Genomic DNA, 16731 nt, shown 5'->3' on the forward strand with positions numbered 1-16731 from the left:
TACATACAATTACTCATTTATACAGTTGGGTTTTTACTGGAGCAATCTAGGTAAAGTACCTTGCTCAAGGGTACAGCAGCAGTGTCCCCCACCTGGGATTGAACCCACGACCCTCCAGTCAAGAGTCCAGAGCCCTGACCACTACTCCACACTGCTGCCCCTATAATATGTCAGAGAAACTCATAAATCAGTTTAGCATTATTTTATTTTTTTTACATGTTTAAACCTTTAGAATAAATATCTGAATATTTGAAAAGTATAATAACTGTGTGGAAAAAGAGTCAAATCATTTTAATTTGTATTACAAATCATTCATAAGATAATGTCATGATTCGAAGGTGATTCACACCCCCTGACTAGGTGGCAGTAGCACATGGAGTGAGGATTGGATCTGGTTGCCTGCTCGCTTCTTTGTCATCCAGCGCTCGTCTCTTGTTTTGCGCCGCGGCTGCTCCTGCGCAGGACCTCTTGAGAAGCTGCGCGGCTCTGCAGACTTTTAAACCCGTGGATGCGTGACCTGGATCTGAATCTGGACACGTTTTCCGCAGAATGTGCTCAGACTTGGTACCGGGAATAGAAAGTGCTGCTGCTGCTTGCAAAGTCTGTGTGTGATGCATATATTTGAATGGGAAGGCTACGATAAAAACACATATATCCTACTAAATACAAACCGAAGGCGGTGTTTCTGAATGAAAAGAGGATTCCGCTAGACCAGTCTCAAACTAAACCAGTGAAGATGGACATCAGTGTCTCCGTGTCGTTGTTTCAAGACGAGCTCGCCTCCACCGTCGAGCTCGCAGTGAAAGCGGCTGCAGACAGCGTCGTGTGCGCGATTACTGAAGCTGTGAGCAGCAAATTCACTGAATTACAAGAGGACATGTCTGCAGTGAAGAGAGAGAATGAAAGTCTGAAGCTGAGATTGGAAATATCAGAGAGCGAGCTGAAAGCCGTGCGAGGGTGTATAAACGCTGCACATGCAGACATTAAACAGCCTTTCATATTTCAAGGTAAGATGGGTTTTATTGTGTGGTATTGCTCGGTCAATCCAACACCTCAAACCGCCTTCTACTGGAAAGATCTTGGTTCGAATCTCTCTTCAGACACGTTTTAAAGTGTTTGATTATTATAAGCGCTGTTAATAGCACAGCTCTGTCCTAATATTGGTTATAAGGAGTCTAATTGAGGCATTGTGTTATTTTATAGATTATAAGAACGTAGTGCATCTAACCTCGTCTAATTCATATTTAAATAGGTATTCTAGAAACTAAGAAACTACTATATTGGTAAGTCTTAACCAGTCTGTAATTGGAGAGACTTACACGGTGTCCTTCTGGTAACGTGTATAGAGTCCCGCTGAGACAGTCACAGACCATGTTGCAGAGCTTGAGAATGTAAATATCTCTGTGATGTAGTTGTGAGGGTCTTTTAATAGAGCCTTTTATTAGACACAGTGTACAGACCCTGATTAACAGCAGTACTAGAAATAATAGCGCGCTCACAATGCTTTTAGCTTATTCACGCTCGCCCTGGCAAAATATTTCTTGACATAATCAAGCATAAATAAGAGCCAGACACTTTATATTACTGATATTTTGTATTGTTATTATAAATAATACCGGTATATCCTGGGGCTGCACCACAGCATCATCGCAATATATTCAGTGCTGAGCGGGCTCCACAAATGGCGCCTGTAATTGAGTACCGAACTGCATCATGGGATTCTGTCCTGTCCTTCTTTATATAGTCCTAGCCCAATCCCAGATGTCCATTGGAGGAGTAATCATATATATATATATATATATAATATATATATATATATATATATATATATATATATATATATATATATATATATATATATATATAAATCAAAACACGTGCTGAATATCATTCTGCAAGAAGTGAAAAAAAATATGCAGCCCAACTACATAAAAAATGCTTGTGGAAACAGGCTTTTATTGCATGGAGGTTTTACTGATCGTATTTACCAGTCTAGTTATGATGGAGCTGTATGGGAACAGTGAAAAAAAAACTTTAGTTGTCTGCAATCAGAAAATCTGTGGTGAAGCCCGCTCTGACTGCGTCGCTGTAATGTCCCTCGTGGTGATGTCATAATGCTGTTATGTGCAGTCACTGTAATGTCCCTCGAGGTGATGTCGTAGTGCTGTTATGTGCAGTCGCTGTAATGTCCCTCATGGTGATGTCGTAGTGCTGTTATATGCAGTCGCTGTAATGTCCCTCGTGGTGATGTCGTAGTGCTGTTATGTGCAGTCGCTGTCATGTCCCTCGTGGTGATGTCATAGTGCTGTTATGTGCAGTCGCTGTCATGTCCCTCGTGGTGATGTCGTAGTGCTGTTATATGCAGTCGCTGTAATGTCCCTCATGGTGATGTCGTAGTGCTGTTATATGCAGTCGCTGTAATGTCCCTCGTGGTGATGTCGTAGTGCTGTTATGTGCAGTCGCTGTAATGTCCCTCATGGTGATGTCGTAGTGCTGTTATATGCAGTCGCTGTAATGTCCCTCGTGGTGATGTCATAGTGCTGTTATGTGCAGTCGCTGTCATGTCTGTCGTGGTGATGTCATAGTGCTGTTATGTGCAGTCGCTGTCATGTCCCTCGCGGTGATGTGATAGTGCTGTTATGTGCAGTCGCTGTGATGTCCCTCGTGGTGATATCATAGTGCTGTAATGTCCCTCGCGGTGATGTGATAGTGCTGTTATGTGCAGTCGCTGTCATGTCCCTCGTGGTGATGTCGTAGTGCTGTTATGTGCAGTCGCTGTAATGTCCCTCGTGGTGATGTCATAATGCTGTTATGTGCAGTCGCTGTCATGTCCCTCGTGGTGATGTTGTAGTGCTGTTATGTGCAGTCGCTGTCATGTCCCTCGTGGTGATGTTGTAGTGCTGTTATGTGCAGTCGCTGTGATGTCCCTCGTGGTGATGTCGTAGTGCTGTTATGTGCAGTCGCTGTCATGTCCCTCGTGGTGATGTCGTAGTGCTGTTATGTGCAGTCGCTGTCATGTCCCTCGTGGTGATGTCGTAGTGCTGTTATGAGCAGTCGCTGTCATGTCCCTCGTGGTGATGTCGTAGTGCTGTTATGAGCAGTCGCTGTCATGTCCCTCGTGGTGATGTCGTAGTGCTGTTATGAGCAGTCGCTGTCATGTCCCTCGTGGTGATGTCGTAGTGCTGTTATGAGCAGTCGCTGTAATGTCCCTCGTGGTGATGTCGTAGTGCTGTTATGTGCAGTCGCTGTCATGTCCCTCGTGGTGATGTCGTAGTGCTGTTATGAGCAGTCGCTGTAATGTCCCTCGTGGTGATGTCGTAGTGCTGTTATGAGCAGTCGCTGTAATGTCCCTCGTGGTGATGTCGTAGTGCTGTTATGAGCAGTCGCTGTAATGTCCCTCGTGGTGATGTCGTAGTGCTGTTATGTGCAGTCGCTGTGATGTCCCTCGTGGTGATGTCGTAGTGCTGTTATGTGCAGTCGCTGTCATGTCCCTCGCGGTGATGTCGTAGTGCTGTTATGTGCAGTCGCTGTCATGTCCCTCGCGGTGATGTCGTAGTGCTGTTATGTGCAGTCGCTGTCATGTCCCTCGCGGTGATGTCGTAGTGCTGTTATGTGCAGTCGCTGTAATGTCCCTCGTGGTGATGTCGTAGTGCTGTTATGTGCAGTCGCTGTCATGTCCCTCGTGGTGATGTCGTAGTGCTGTTATGTGCAGTCGCTGTCATGTCCCTCGCGGTGATGTCGTAGTGCTGTTATGTGCAGTCGCTGTCATGTCCCTCGCGGTGATGTCGTAGTGCTGTTATGTGCAGTCGCTGTCATGTCCCTCGCGGTGATGTCGTAGTGCTGTTATGTGCAGTCGCTGTCATGTCCCTCGCGGTGATGTCGTAGTGCTGTTATGTGCAGTCGCTGTCATGTCCCTCGCGGTGATGTCGTAGTGCTGTTATGAGCAGTCGCTGTCATGTCTGTCGTGGTGATGTCATAGTGCTGTTATGTGCAGTCGCTGTGATGTCTGTCGTGGTGATGTCGGCGTGGTTTTAGACTCGCTTTTATTTCATGTAACTGTATATATTATACTATAACAGTGTGTATTATTAAGAATGGATAGTGGTGCAGTATATATTATACTATAACAGTGTGTATTATTAAGAATGGATAGTGGTGCAGTATATATTATACTATAACAGTGTGTATTATTAAGAATGGATAGTGGTGCAGTATATATTGTACTATAACAGTGTGTATTAAGAATGGATAGCGGTGCAGTATATATTATACTATAACAGTGTGTATTAAGAATGGATAGTGGTGCAGTATATATTATACTATAACAGTGTGTATTATTAAGAATGGATAGTGGTGCAGTATATATTATACTATAACAGTGTGTATTAAGAATAGATAGTGGTGCAGTATATATTATACTATAACAGTGTGTATTAAGAATAGATAGTGGTGCAGTATATATTATACTATAACAGTGTGTATTATTAAGAATGGATAGTGGTACAGTATATATTATACTATAACAGTGTGTATTATTAAGAATGGATAGTGGTGCAGTATATATTATACTATAACAGTGTGTATTATTAAGAATGGATAGTGGTGCAGTATTATACTATAACTGTGTATTATTAAGAATGGATAGTGGTGCAGTATATATTATACTATAACAGTGTGTATTATTAAGAATGGATAGTGGTGCAGTATATATTATACTAGAACAGTGTGTATTATTAAGAATGGATAGTGGTGCAGTATATATTATACTATAACAGTGTGTATTAAGAATGGATAGTGGTGCAGTATATATTATACTATAACAGTGTGTATTATTAAGAATGGATAGTGGTGCAGTATATATTATACTTATAACAGTGTGTATTAAGAATGGATAGTGGTGCAGTATATATTATACTATAACAGTGTGTATTATTAAGAATGGATAGTGCTGCAGTATATATTATACTATAACAGTGTGTATTATTAAGAATGGATAGTGGTGCAGTATATATTATACTATAACAGTGTGTATTATTAAGAATGGATAGTGGTGCAGTATATATTATACTATAACAGTGTGTATTAAGAATGGATAGTGGTGCAGTATATATTATACTATAACAGTGTGCATTATTAAGAATGGATAGTGGTGCAGTATATATTATACTATAACAGTGTGTATTATTAAGAATGGATAGTGGTGCAGTATATATTATACTATAACAGTGTGTATTAAGAATGGATAGTGGTGCAGTATATATTATACTATAACAGTGTGTATTATTAAGAATGGATAGTGGTGCAGTATATATTATACTATAACAGTGTGTATTATTAAGAATGGATAGTGGTGCAGTATATATTATACTATAACAGTGTGTATTATTAAGAATGGATAGTGGTGCAGTATATATTATACTATAACAGTGTGTATTAAGAATGGATAGTGGTGCAGTATATATTATACTATAACAGTGTGTATTATTAAGAATGGATAGTGGTGCAGTATATATTATACTATAACAGTGTGTATTATTAAGAATGGATAGTGGTGCAGTATATATTAAACTATAACAGTGTGTATTAAGAATGGATAGTGGTGCAGTATATATTATACTATAACAGTGTGTATTATTAAGAATGGATAGTGGTGCAGTATATATTATACTATAACGGTGTGTATTATTAAGAATGGATAGTGGTGCAGTATATATTATACTATAACAGTGTGGATTATTAAGAATGGATAGTGGTGCAGTATATATTATACTATAACAGTGTGTATTATTAAGAATGGATAGTGGTGCAGTATATATTATACTATAACAGTGTGTATTATTAAGAATGGATAGTGGTGCAGTATATATTATACTATAACAGTGTGTATTATTAAGAATGGATAGTGGTGCAGTATATATTATACTATAACAGTGTGTATTATTAAGAATGGATAGTGGTGCAGTATATATTATACTATAACAGTGTGTATTATTAAGAATGGATAGTGGTGCAGTATATATTATACTATAACAGTGTGTATTAAGAATGGATAGTGGTGCAGTATATATTATACTATAACAGTGTGTATTAAGAATGGATAGTGGTGCAGTATATATTATACTATAACAGTGTGTATTATTAAGAATGGATAGTGGTGCAGTATATATTATACTATAACAGTGTGTATTATTAAGAATGGATAGTGGTGCAGTATATATTATACTATAACAGTGTGTATTAAGAATGGATAGCGGTGCAGTATATATTATACTATAACAGTGTGTATTATTAAGAATGGATAGTGGTGCAGTATATATTATACTATAACAGTGTGTATTATTAAGAATGGATAGTGGTGCAGTATATATTATACTATAACAGTGTGTATTATTAAGAATGGATAGTGGTGCAGTATATATTATACTATAACAGTGTGTATTAAGAATGGATAGTGGTGCAGTATATATTATACTATAACAGTGTGTATTATTAAGAATGGATAGTGGTGCAGTATATATTATACTATAACAGTGTGTATTATTAAGAATGGATAGTGGTGCAGTATATATTATACTATAACAGTGTGTATTATTAAGAATGGATAGTGGTGCAGTATATATTATACTATAACAGTGTGTATTATTAAGAATGGATAGTGGTGCAGTATATATTATACTATAACAGTGTGTATTAAGAATGGATAGTGGTGCAGTATATATTATACTATAACAGTGTGTATTAAGAATGGATAGTGGTGCAGTATATATTATACTATAACAGTGTGTATTATTAAGAATGGATAGTGGTGCAGTATATATTATACTATAACAGTGTGTATTATTAAGAATGGATAGTGGTGCAGTATATATTATACTATAACAGTGTGTATTATTAAGAATGGATAGTGGTGCAGTATATATTATACTATAACAGTGTGTATTAAGAATGGATAGTGGTGCAGTATATATTATACTATAACAGTGTGTATTATTAAGAATGGATAGTGGTGCAGTATATATTATACTATAACAGTGTGTATTATTAAGAATGGATAGTGGTGCAGTATATATTATACTATAACAGTGTGTATTAAGAATGGATAGTGGTGCAGTATATATTATACTATAACAGTGTGTATTATTAAGAATGGATAGTGGTGCAGTATATATTATACTATAACAGTGTGTATTAAGAATGGATAGTGGTGCAGTATATATTATACTATAACAGTGTGTATTATTAAGAATGGATAGTGGTGCAGTATATATTATACTATGTCTGTGTGTATTAAGAATGGATAGTGGTGCAGTATATATTATACTATAACAGTGTGTATTATTAAGAATGGATAGTGGTGCAGTATATATTATACTATAACAGTGTGTATTATTAAGAATGGATAGTGGTGCAGTATATATTATACTATAACAGTGTGTATTATTAAGAATGGATAGTGGTGCAGTATATATTATACTATAACAGTGTGTATTATTAAGAATGGATAGTGGTGCAGTATATATTATACTATAACAGTGTGTATTATTAAGGAATGGATAGTGGTGCAGTATATATTATACTATAACAGTGTGTATTATTAAGAATGGATAGTGGTGCAGTATATATTATACTATAACAGTGTGTATTAAGAATGGATAGTGGTGCAGTATATATTATACTATAACAGTGTGTATTATTAAGAATGGATAGTGGTGCAGTATATATTATACTATAACAGTGTGTATTATTAAGAATGGATAGTGGTGCAGTATATATTATACTATAACAGTGTGGATTATTAAGAATGGATAGTGGTGCAGTATATATTATACTATAACAGTGTGTATTATTAAGAATGGATAGTGGTGCAGTATATATTATACTATAACAGTGTGTATTAAGAATGGATAGTGGTGCAGTATATATTATACTATAACAGTGTGTATTATTAAGAATGGATAGTGGTGCAGTATATATTATACTATAACAGTGTGGATTATTAAGAATGGATAGTGGTGCAGTATATATTATACTATAACAGTGTGGATTATTAAGAATGGATAGTGGTGCAGTATATATTATACTATAACAGTGTGTATTAAGAATGGATAGTGGTGCAGTATATATTATACTATAACAGTGTGTATTAAGAATGGATAGTGGTGCAGTATATATTATACTATAACAGTGTGTATTATTAAGAATGGATAGTGGTGCAGTATATATTATACTATAACAGTGTGGATTATTAAGAATGGATAGTGGTGCAGTATATATTATACTATAACAGTGTGGATTATTAAGAATGGATAGTGGTGCAGTATATATTATACTATAACAGTGTGTATTAAGAATGGATAGTGGTGCAGTATATATTATACTATAACAGTGTGTATTAAGAATGGATAGTGGTGCAGTATATATTATACTATAACAGTGTGTATTATTAAGAATGGATAGTGGTGCAGTATATATTATACTATAACAGTGTGTATTAAGAATGGATAGTGGTGCAGTATATATTATACTATAACAGTGTGTATTATTAAGAATGGATAGCGGTGCAGTATATATTATACTATAACAGTGTGTATTATTAAGAATGGATAGTGGTGCAGTATATATTATACTATAACAGTGTGTATTATTAAGAATGGATAGTGGTTCAGTATATATTATACTATAACAGTGTGTATTATTAAGAATGGATAGTGGTGCAGTATATATTATACTATAACAGTGTGTATTAAGAATGGATAGTGGTGCAGTATATATTATACTATAACAGTGTGTATTATTAAGAATGGATAGTGGTGCAGTATATATTATACTATAACAGTGTGTATTAAGAATGGATAGTGGTGCAGTATATATTATACTATAACAGTGTGTATTATTAAGAATGGATAGTGGTGCAGTATATATTATACTATAACAGTGTGTATTATTAAGAATGGATAGCGGTGCAGTATATGTTGTACTATAACAGTGTGTATTATTAAGAATGGATAGTGGTGCAGTATATATTATACTATAACAGTGTGTATTAAGAATGGATAGCGGTGCAGTATATGTTGTACTATAACAGTGTGTTTTCTTTTATTAAAATCGATCATTTGCTCAAAACAGCGTGAAGCTGCAGTTTGTTTGTTAGAAAATTCTAATCATAAAATAAATAAATAAAGTACATTGTTCAGCTGATGGTAAACAGAATTAGGAAACGATTGCTCATATTGTTTCAAATCCAGACACTTACTAATACAGGGTATAACAGAATTAGGAAACGATCTCTCATATTGTTTAAAATCCAGACACTTACTAATACAGAGTATAACAGAATTAGGAAACGATCTCTCATATTGTTTAAAATCCAGACACTTACTAATACAGGGTATAACAGAATTAGGAAACGATCTCTCATATTGTTTAAAATCCAGACACTTACTAATACAGAGTATAACAGAATTAGGAAACGATCGCTCATATTGTTTAAAATCCAGACACTTACTAATACAGAGTATAACAGAATTAGGAAACGATCTCTCATATTGTTTAAAATCCAGACATTTACTAATACAGGATACTATTTAAGAGCAGAGGATGCATGCAATAGGGAGAGCCACACCAGTACAAATGTATTGTAATACTAGAAGGGATGTGATTGGCTGTATATATACAGTTCACATGACGTTGCACAAGTAAGCTTCCAATATTGTTACTAATGATTATTACACAGGTGGAGTTTGTACAAAAAAACATACTGCTGCACTTTGAAGAGTCAGAATTGTGTAAATCACTTGTTTCCATGAAGCTGCTTTGAGAATAAGCAGCTCTCCTGCTGCAGCCCCTTGTCTGCTCATTGTATTTGACACATTGAATCTTGTATTCTGTGTTGACAGTTTCCATCCAAACCATGATCACAATACAGTATGAGTTCACAGAAAGACATTCCTCAGACACTTTGCTGAGACTTGCCTCTGTTGTCCTCAGCTGTTGTGCGGTTTCCTGCTGCGAGGGACAATGTGTTTTAATTTGGGAGTTAAAAACAGGGTAAAGTAACACTATTAAAAATAAATCAATAAAATAAGAGAGATAGCTCCTCTTTGACCCGCTGGCATTATGTTGACTCGGAAATGTCTTCATCTAGACAATGTGGGGAAGCTATAAAAAAGACCAACAAGATGCTCTGATATATTGTGAAAAGTGTTGAATTTAAATCAAGGGAAGTAATGTTAAAACTTTACAATGCATTAGCAAGACCACATCTAGAATATTCTGTTCAGTTCTGGTCACCTCGTTACAAAAAGGATATTGCTGCTCTAGAAAGAGTGCAAAGAAGAGCAACCAGAATTATCCTGGGTTTAAAAGGCATGTCGTATGCAGACAGGCTCAAAGAATTGAATCTATTCAGTCATTCTGACAAGGGGCTGGCTTTGTAGAGGAGCCTAGCTAGTAAGTAAGAGTTGTAATTTTATACAATTTTGTTTCCCACAGATCCCATAGAGAGCCACGCTATCCCTGAATCTGAAGCACAGGAAGGACCAAAGATAGAAGCAGTTTACACACAAGAGGAGTCCTTTGAACAGGAGTGGTGTGCAAGTCTAATACAGGTTACAGAGCTGCCATGTGTTAAAGATGAAGACGTCCCTGAACAGGAATGTGTTCCTATTAAAGAGGAATTCATAGAACAGGAATGTGTCTCCATCGCAGAGGAACTTCCTACTGAAAATAATGTCTGTACACTTGAGGAGAACAACAAGATGGGATCCAACCTGTGTGATGATTCTCTATCTGAATGTGAACTGGGATTTGGAGGTAATCCTACAAAACAAGCAGCATTGAGCTGCCTATTCATCCTGCAGAACCTGGTACTGAACACCAGCAGTGTGCTTGAGATTCATATTTTAACCAGGGGGAGATGCCCAACCACTATGTCAACAAGGACATCACTGTGCTTGCTCCTGAGGCACCTGCTAGCTGTGCAGCCACTGCCACGCCTCTTTAGAATGCTGTGAGATCAGCGCTGTCCAATCACGCTAGATGTGCAGCCACTGCCACGCCTCTTTAGAATGCTGTGAGATCAGCGCTGTCCAATCACGCTCCTGGAGTCTATTCCACTCCTCATTGAACAGGTTCACTTCTATAAAGTGCTGCTCCTGTGCCTGGATGGAGCTTTAATTGGTTCATTTAAACAACTCAGAACAGGGTTGGAACAAAGAGCAGGAGTGGAAGGGCCAGCTTTGGACACCCCTGTGTTAGATCTGTGCCTTTCCCCATTTCTGGTAGACTGTTTGCAGTTGTCCTGCTCCCACAGCTTTACAGAGCTGCAGGGATCACATGTCCCATCACTGGGTGATGTCACATCCAGTCAGGTTGCTTAGCGTCCCCAGAAGAAACATTTCAGTAGAGCATTTCTGTGGAGAGTATGCAGCAGCATCGCCACAATGAGAGTGAACCCGTATTGTATGACCCATCAGTCTTACTTTATTTCTTAGTTTATTCAAATACAATATCATGTTTAAAAGCTCATCTCACTACAACTATCCCAGGGACTGTAATGTTTGCTCTCAGCAGCACATTTCACTCTTGTGCGTCTCACAGTAAGCATTGCTGTGTTATTGTCATGTTTATGACATGAAGCCCTGCAGAACAGTGCATGTGGAAGAATGCTGTACAATAACCTTTGTCTCTCTTCTCTTTCTTTCTTTAGCTTCTAAAGTAGATGAAGGAGAACACGACTCCACTCCATCACCCCAGTGCAAAAACTCTTCTAGAGGCAAACCACAGTGCAAGAAACACAGAGAAACGACACCCCAAGAAGAGTATGTGAAGACATTGAGAACTCACTCAGTTACAATCCCTTCTTTACAAGACAGACACCCACTTACTGTGGAGAGTACAGAGACGCCAGATTCTGCATGTTTTAACAATTCAGAAAAGCAGGGGAACTTGAAGACCTTGCCTCATTCTATTAAAGGTGGGAAGAGTTCCTGTCAATTAGACGTTCCTGAAACTCACAAGAGCAATCCCACAGGAGGGACTACGTGTTCCTGGGCTGATTGTGGGAAGAGTTTCAATCATATATCGCTGCTTAAAAGACACCAGCGCATTCACACAGGAGAGAAACCTTCCCACATACAGACCAGTGAGAAGAGTTTCACACACTTAGGAAATCTTCATTCACACCAGCGCATTCACACAGGAGAGAAACCTCATCACTGCACTGAGTGTGGGAAGAGATTCAGCCAGTTAGGAGACCTTAAAAGACACCATAAAATTCACACAGGAGAGAAACCTTATCACTGTGCTGTTTGTGGGAAGAGATTCAGCCAGTCTGGAGTCCTTAAAAGACACCATCAAATTCACACAGGAGAGAAACCTTATCACTGTGATGTTTGTGGGAAGAGATTCAGCCAGTCTGGAGACCTTAAAAGACACCATCAAATTCACACGAGAGAAACCTCAAAACTATGATGTTTGTGGGAAGAGATTCAGCCTGTTTGGAAACCTTAAAAGACACCATAAAATTCACACAGGTGTGTAATCCTATCCCTGTACTTAATTGCTGGCTCTTACAGGAATCGAACATTCTCAGAATTGCAGATGCTTGGGGACATTTAAACAACAGGAGGACATTTGACTAAATACAGAAATATTTACTGAAAACAAAACAATAAACTTGCTAGATAAACAGGGTCCCCCCTAATCACAATCTGTTCAGATCAAAAGCTCACAGACCACAAATATGAATGAGTACGTCTTGTATTCATCGTCTTGTTGAGCATTCGGATTGTGTTACCTCACATTAGTAATATATTAAATAGATTGTTATTATGAATGCACGTTTCTCTTTCCTTTCTCATGCGTTGCTCAGCCTCTTGCAGTGGGTTCTGTGGAAGCTTCCTCGATACCACGGTGAATCTGCAGTACCTCAAGACACAGAACAGTGTACTGCAGTTATCATGCGGGCAGCTTGAAGTGTAAAGCAGTACTGTTTCCAGCAGGGGGCACCAGAGAGCTTTTAGGAACGTAATGGGCTGCATACCATTGCTTCTTAACGAGATGATTTCTGCTCAGGATGTGTTTAATACTGCCCTCTCTCTCGGGTACTCTATTAACAAACGCAGGTTCTGTGTTTTTATATCAATTTGTTGATTGACAACGAGACTACTAAACCAAATAAAATCTATATTAAAAATGCTTTGCTGCCTGTATTAAATGTTGTTTTAAATGATGTTCAGTGTCTTGTCAATCAAGGATTTCATTTTAAACATCCAGTAATAAATACCGTAGATGTCCTTGTTTCTACATTTCTTATATATACCATGACTGGAGCAGCCTTTTAAACTGCTGTCTGCTCATACAAGCGATCCATGTGCAATCAGGCATATATTTTGTCATTAAGTATTCTATAGCTCTGTGGTTTATACAAATAGTTTTTACATGTTTAACTTGATGTTGCTTTGAAGCCCATTTCAGTTCTACGCTTTCCTGTAAAATGTTTCTCGCTGTTACAAGTTTGTTATAACTTTTTATTATTTATGATTTTTGGAAATGCACTCTCGTTAGATATTTTATGATCTGTAGTTTGAAGTCGTTATTATTTGTAGTGTTTTAGATTGCAAGGTTGTGAGATTTTAAACAGCAATCTCACACGCCTGCATGGAAGTTAGAATCAGGGATGGAGGATTTATAAACTGCAGAATCAGGAATGGAAGACAGAGCAGGCATTTTCAATACTTGGAAATGGGACTTTTAGCAACAATGCCTCCATCTTTTGTTTGAAGTAGATTATGATTAGCTGCTCCACAGCTTAGTATGCAGCTCTGTACTGAATCCACAAGTTCATCGCAATTGATCCAGATGGTTGTCATTGCTGGCTTCATTAGGAGCACTAGGCACTGGGAAATGTAGTTCTGATGCTATTTTAAAATCCGAGAACTACATTCTCTTTAACAGATTTGTATAAGTGCTGTGCGCTTCACCACTATCTGTGGAAGAGGCTGAAAGCAGAGCCACACAATGCTGTTACAAAGCAATGCCAGCAGCATTCATCTGGAGAGCCTGCACAACCTCTGCACCAGATTTACAGCCTAATAAAGTCAAGGATACCAAATCTGCTAACACAAATTCTGCGTTTCTGGATAGAAAAAAAAAAACGTGCTAATGACAACTTGATATATTATTATTATTTACCTGACGCCTTTATCCAAGACGACTTACAGAAATCTGGGAGTGTGAACTACCTACAACACGTACAACAACATCTCACCCGAAAGACGGAGCACATGGAGGTGACGTGACTTGCTCAGGGTCACACACACACACACACACACACACACACACAGTGAGTCAGCCGGGATTTGAACCGGGGACCTCCTGGTTACAATTCCTTTTTTTAAACCACTGGACCACAGAGCTTCCTAATAATGAACAGCTTTTGAGAACTTAAGAATTTAGCCAATTTGTGTGTTAACGCGTTAAATAATAATAATAATAATAATAATAAAGGTTCGTACTCACGCAATCTGAGGCTTGTCAGGTAGAGTAGAACAGCAAACACAGCCACCGGGATGAAGAATTTATAAAACCGCGCTGACCCCATTGCTTTACTGACCGTCTTCATTTAAAAAAAAAAAAAACGGTACACGCAACCCGACATACTTCATAACAGCGGACACGTATTTGAAATCCTATTGCAGTGTCTGTGCGTCTGTCCCAACGCTGGTGTTTTGCATTAAGAAAACAAATCGAACCTACCAAATAATCTGACATTCATCCCTAAGTTTCACCTACTGTCATTTTTTGGAGAGTTTGTAAGTTTTAGAAGTTTCAGATTTTTCTTTTTCTTTTTCTCTCTCTCTCTCTCTCTCTCTCTCTCTGGTGTACAGGTGTCCCAACTTTCGTTGATTACTACAAACCCTCTGTCTGTATAAAAGCAGTGTTGGAACAGACTGTGTTACTACACCCTCAAGCATTATTTGGGCAGTGTTGTACTGCAGGAAGTAGTATATTGCTCTTACAATGGTGAGAAAAGGGTTATTAACAAAGGAAAACAGACAGACCATTATAACCCTTAAAAGTGTAGGTCTTTCCTTTAGAGAAATTGCAAAGAAAGCCAAGGTGTCAGTGAGTACAGTTTCCTACACCATCAAAAGGCACTTGGAAACTGGAGGACACTCTGACAGGAAGAGGTCTGGCAGACCCAAAGCCACAACAGAATCAGAAGACAAGTTTCTGAGAGTCAATAGCTTGCGTGATAGGCGGCTCACAGGACAACAGCTTCAAGCACAGCTTAACACTGGTCGAAGTAAGCAAGTCTCAGTTTCAACATTGAAGAGAAGACTTCGAGCTGCAGGTTTGACATGTCGAGTGGCAGTAAGAAAGCCATTGCTAAGATGGCAAAATAAGAAAAAGAGGCTTGCTTGGGCCATGAAGCACCGCCAGTGGACTACTGAAGACTGGAAGAAGGTCTTATGGACCGATGAATCAAAATTTGAAATCTTCGGTTCATCACGCAGGGTTTTTGTACGCCGTCGAGTAGGAAAAAGGATGGTTCCTCGGTGTGTGACACCAACTGTTTAAAAAATAGCAGATGTTATTGAGTATGCGTGGAATATTATACTTGTAGACAGATGTGTTTATTGTTATTTTTTTATTTAGCAGACACCTTTATCCAAGGCGACTTACAGACACTAGGGTGTGTGAACTATGCATCAGCTGCAGAGTCACTTACAACTACGTCTCACCCGAAAGACGGAGCACAAGGAGGTTAATTGACTTGCTCAGGGTCACACAATGAGTCAGTGGTTGAGGTGGGATTTGAACCGTGGACCTTCTAGTTACAAGCCCTTTTCTTTAACCACTGGACCACACAGCCTCCTGTCAAACATGGAGGAGGAAGCGTGATGGTCTGGGGCTCTTTTGCTGCATCCAGAGTCGGCGACTTGCACAGAGTGAGTGGGACCCTGAACCAAAACTGCTCCCACAGCATTTTGCAAAGCCATGCAATACCCTCTGGTATACGCCTAGTTGGTCAGGGGTTCATCCTACAGCAAGATAATGACCCAAAACATACCTCCAGGCTATGTCAGAACTACCTTACAAGAAAAGAACAAGACGGTAGGCTTCAAATCATGGAATGGCCAGCACAGTCTCCAGACTTAAACCCCATCGAGCTGGTTTGGGATGAACTGGACAGAAGGGTGAAAGCAAAGCAACCTACAAGTGCAACACATTTGTGGGAACTTCTGCAACAGTGTTGGGAAGAACTTTCCTAACAATATTTGATTTCCATTGTAGAAAGAATGCCACGAGTGTGTTCGGCTGTTATATCTGCAAAAGGTGGCTACTTTGATGAGTCAAAAATTTTGATTAAATTTCTTTTTTATCTCCAATTGTTTATTTGTTCTATGCTTTAATTTCAGAGTACATTGAGACATTAAACTGCGTAAATTTCAATAGAAACTGGAAAAATGGAGGTGTTCTAAAACTTTTGACCGGTAGTGTGTGTGTATATATATATACTACAAGACCAGTTTAAATTGCAATCTGTTTTAAGGGTATCGATGCCGCGTTTATCTCATCACTTACATGGGCGGTGCTCATTGCGGTTCTTCGCTTCTTAACCCAACATCAGCTGTCGGACTTCCCCGCGATATTTTGGGTTTTTTTTTAGTTCAGATACAATGAAACACACACCGCGCCGCTCCGTCACTCCGCCCCCGTGTGTCA

At 38.3% G+C, this 16731-nt stretch overlaps 1 protein-coding gene across 1 annotated transcript; it reads left to right on the forward strand.

Annotated features, from left to right (window-relative positions):
- Nucleotides 1-412: 412 nt before the first annotated feature.
- LOC131721972 (zinc finger protein 792-like) lies at nt 413-13295 on the forward strand. Its single transcript, XM_059015416.1, has 3 exons — nt 413-1007; nt 10492-10812; nt 11708-13295. The coding sequence occupies exons 1-3, from the start codon at nt 737-739 to the stop codon at nt 12469-12471; spliced, it is 1356 nt and encodes a 451-aa protein (XP_058871399.1). The 5' UTR covers nt 413-736; the 3' UTR covers nt 12472-13295.
- Nucleotides 13296-16731: the final 3436 nt, after the last annotated feature.

This window comes from Acipenser ruthenus, chromosome 50, assembly GCF_902713425.1.
Source record: "Acipenser ruthenus chromosome 50, fAciRut3.2 maternal haplotype, whole genome shotgun sequence".
Lineage (NCBI taxonomy): Eukaryota > Metazoa > Chordata > Actinopteri > Acipenseriformes > Acipenseridae > Acipenser > Acipenser ruthenus.